This window comes from Lineus longissimus, chromosome 8 (assembly GCF_910592395.1).
Source record: "Lineus longissimus chromosome 8, tnLinLong1.2, whole genome shotgun sequence".
NCBI lineage: Eukaryota > Metazoa > Nemertea > Pilidiophora > Heteronemertea > Lineidae > Lineus > Lineus longissimus.
This window is the reverse complement of record NC_088315.1, coordinates 10,976,923-10,980,474: the sequence shown is the minus strand read 5'-3', so window position 1 is coordinate 10,980,474 and position 3,552 is coordinate 10,976,923. Positions and strand designations below refer to the sequence as shown.

General features: G+C 44.0%; 1 protein-coding gene across 1 annotated transcript; it reads right to left on the bottom strand.

The window, feature by feature from the left end:
• Nucleotides 1–1,592: 1,592 nt before the first annotated feature.
• LOC135492614 (uncharacterized) lies at nucleotides 1,593–2,720 on the bottom strand. Its single transcript, XM_064779168.1, has one exon. It carries the CDS (start codon nucleotides 2,718–2,720, stop codon nucleotides 1,593–1,595), a length of 1,128 nt encoding a protein of 375 aa, XP_064635238.1.
• Between the last annotated feature and the right edge of the window lie 832 nt (nucleotides 2,721–3,552).

Sequence of the window (3,552 nt, the reverse complement as noted above, 5' to 3'; positions counted from 1 at the left end):
TCGTTGCTTGTAATGATATACAGCCGCAGTCAAATAGTTTTCACGCTGATATATAAAACCAACTGCGAATAAGTTGTGGTCGAACCAGGTTGGATTTACTCGGTCAACATGAGGGAAGTGAAGATGCGTTTTATTAGTTAACCGTAGAACAGGCTCTGAGCCTGATTCTATATAGTAATCAAACAAAAAAATACTTCGGAAAAAATAAATGCACATCATAAAGGCCTTTTCAGCAAATCGTAAATTTAAAACCAGGTTACATATAGGGTAGTTTACATCTTTTTCGAGACACTGCCTCCCCTCCTTAGGCAGAATTAGACTTCCGTTTACAATACCCTTTGCAAAATCATACATGTAGACTTTAGGACCATCAAAAATCAAGAGGAATTTTTCAAAGTAGGCAAATGTTTCTCTCGGCTGGCGTGAGAAAAACGAGCCGTTATATTTCACTCGAAACACATGAGTAATAGGCTCATACTCATAAATCAAATAGTTCGTATCTCCTGATTTTTCACAAAATACTGCTATAAGATACTCGAGATTGAGATGGTATGTTATTACAGGTTTGGGTGGTATGAGTACTGCCGGGGGACCCCGTGTATACATGCTCCTGTGCTGAACAGAATGTCAGAGACATCAGCGAACCATTCATCTTAACGTCAAAATCAGTGATTTCCAGAGTTCGACGCCGCTATGTATACTCGCTGTACATAACGGCCTTTCAGTAATCGGTGTTATACCACAATTAACCTATGGTGTGGTGACCTATCACCATCCGGAGACTATCAGGTTCCGATCCCAAAACAATTTACCTGCTCAGTAACACAATGAGTCAAGTGTTTGACATTTGCTTCTTCTCTATTCTACCAGGAATGAAAAAAGACAAAAAATTTGGACTGCAATACTACAGCACCTAAAGTAGCACTCGGTACCAGATTCTGACAATAGGCGACTTTTGCAAGATAATTAGGCTTTTATTCAATGCCTATCGCAACTATTGGCTGATTGTTGTTTGATTTCTTTTCACAAAAAGATATTACATGCATCAAATAGTGTAACTTATTTGGAGGCTGATGAGGAAATTGTCTTTTATACGAAGTTCTAAAACCCTTCTAAGACAACGCCAAATCACGGGAAATTGAATAATCCGTTTGGTCTCTTCGACAAAGTGCTCTGTATATCTCCTTTATTTTTGGGAGCTGAGAGCTACATAAGATATTGTTTTGTTCTTATTGTTGTTATCTTTACAATGAATTGTATCTGAGTCAAGGAAAAGTTAATCCACCAATTAAAAACATGAGGGTTTTTTTTATTTCTTGATTCTATGCATTTAAATTGAGTGTATTACCAAATATCGCTAGAGTCTTTAAAAAAAATGTCCTTGTACCTCACCCCTTTCTTTGCAACTTATTCAGCTTTATATAATTAGCTATCTCCCGATCCATTGCTGAAATATTCTCTTCCTTGCCTTATATCTTCCGCCAATACGCCAATTTTGAGATACGTGCACATGTCGATCCAACACTGTATTGGACATGTTTATAGTTGGACAGCTTATAACCTGATAACTCTGGATAATATTGACTCACATTTCATAAGCTTTCGGACTCAGCTGAGTCCTTGGTCACATGATCACTCGTGACGTCATCGGGCGTAGTGATCGGCGGGGATCCCGAATTCGACTGTGCCCCCCTCCTGACTCTGGTCCTCAATATGTTACTCCAGATTGGAGAGCGATTGTGTCGGCCGCCGTCCTTGTTAAGAGTGGGTTGCAACGTACGAATGTGAATCGCCTCCTTCACTCTTCGTTCGTACCACCTCGGTTCAACCTCCAACACTTTGGCGTTTTCAATGTCAATGTTATGTCCTGGTTCCGCGGTGTGAATGTGGCGTGACACCACTGAAGTGGTGGAGCTCGGGCGTCTGTTTTCCAGGAATCTAGCTTTAAGCGATCGTTCTGTCTCCCCTACGTATGAAGCTGGGCAGTCCCCGCATGGGATGTGATACACGGGTCCAGTGACTTGGTGTTTATCCAGCTTATCCTTAGGTCGCACTAAGAGTTCCCTCAAGGTGTTGGTTGGCTTAAAATAGGCGTGGATGTTATAGCCTTTGAGGATTCTCCTTAGTTCTTCCGAGAAACCTTTAATGTAAGGGAGGACAACCGCGTACCGTTTCTTCGCTGTGCTGGGGGTTCTAGTAGGAGGCGTGGGTTGTTGTTCTGCCTGAACCTGATGCTTGGGATCTTTCAGGATCCAACTAGGATAACCGTTGAACGACAGGGCAGTTTTGACGTGCTGGAGTTCCACTCCCTTATCCTTGGGATCGCTGACGATGGCTTCTGCACGATGGACCAATGTCCTCACCACCCCCATTTTGTGTTCAAGCGGGTGGTTGCTCTGGAAGTTAAGGTATTGGTCTGTGTGGGTTGCCTTTCTGAAGACCCTGGTTTTAATGCTGCCATCTTCATTGACCACAGACCATGTGTCGAGGAAAGCGAGGGCTCTCTTGGTCCTGTCACCGACGGTTTCCTGATCGCTCACAGGGATGGTGACTTCTGGCTCTGTGGCCCACTTTATGTCATCGTCAATGCTGTTCAGGTGGTCAGTGAAGTGTTGTGAGTGGGCCCTCTTCAGTTTAGTATGTGTATCGTCCACATATCGTCTCCACCATGTAGGGGGGTTGGCTGCTGTTTTGATGGCTTTCTGCTCGAAATCCTCCATGTACAGATTGCAAACTATGAGGGAGACTGGGGACCCCATAGCTGCTCCGTGTGTCTGTTGATAGAACTGTCCTTGGTATTTAAAATATGTACAATTCAAACAGAGGCCTAGAAGAGTCACAATGTCTTGGGGGGGGGGGGGGGGGGGGCATCGGGGGTCCTATCCTTCAAAGTGTCGTCCTCTTCGAGCTTCTTCTGGATCAAAATCAGAGCTTTGTCCACGGGGACGCTGGTGAATAGGGCAGAGACACCATAGGTTCGAAGCTCCTCGTTCGTCGAGTTTTGCCCACCAAAGGGGACAAAATGTCAGCGACATAGCGTGCTACCTGGTAAGTCGAAATCGGGATCCCCGCCGATCACTACGTCCAATGACGTCACGAGTGATCATGTGACCAAGGACTCAGCTGAGTCCGAAAGCTTATGAAATGTAAGTCAATATTATCCAGAGTTATCAGGTTATAAACTGTTCAACTATCAATCTACCTAAATGGATGAGTCTCCATAGTGACATTTTCATAGTTGTTTTTTTTTCTGAATGACACCATCTGGTCTGTTTTCCGGTATAGCATGAAAAACAGACGTCCTCACTTCATTCATATGGGGGTCCACCTATTCCTCTCTCCCGAACCATCCTGGGCTTTGGGAGCCTGTCAAACTACCAAGGGCACTGTCATGCGATGAAGACGAAGACGAAGGACCAAATCAGATGAATCCTCAGATTGTGACTTTGTCCGATCGTACGACATCCCTATCACATTCAAGCTCAGCATTGAGTATGGTTCTTCCCCAAGACATGATAAGCTGATACTTTCAGTTCAAATTTTACGTATTCT

Bases quoted from the DNA above. Each gene is read 5' to 3' on its own strand.
- LOC135492614 (XM_064779168.1), bottom strand. From the start codon at position 2,720: ATGGAGGATTTCGAGCAGAAAGCCATCAAAACAGCAGCCAACCCCCCT.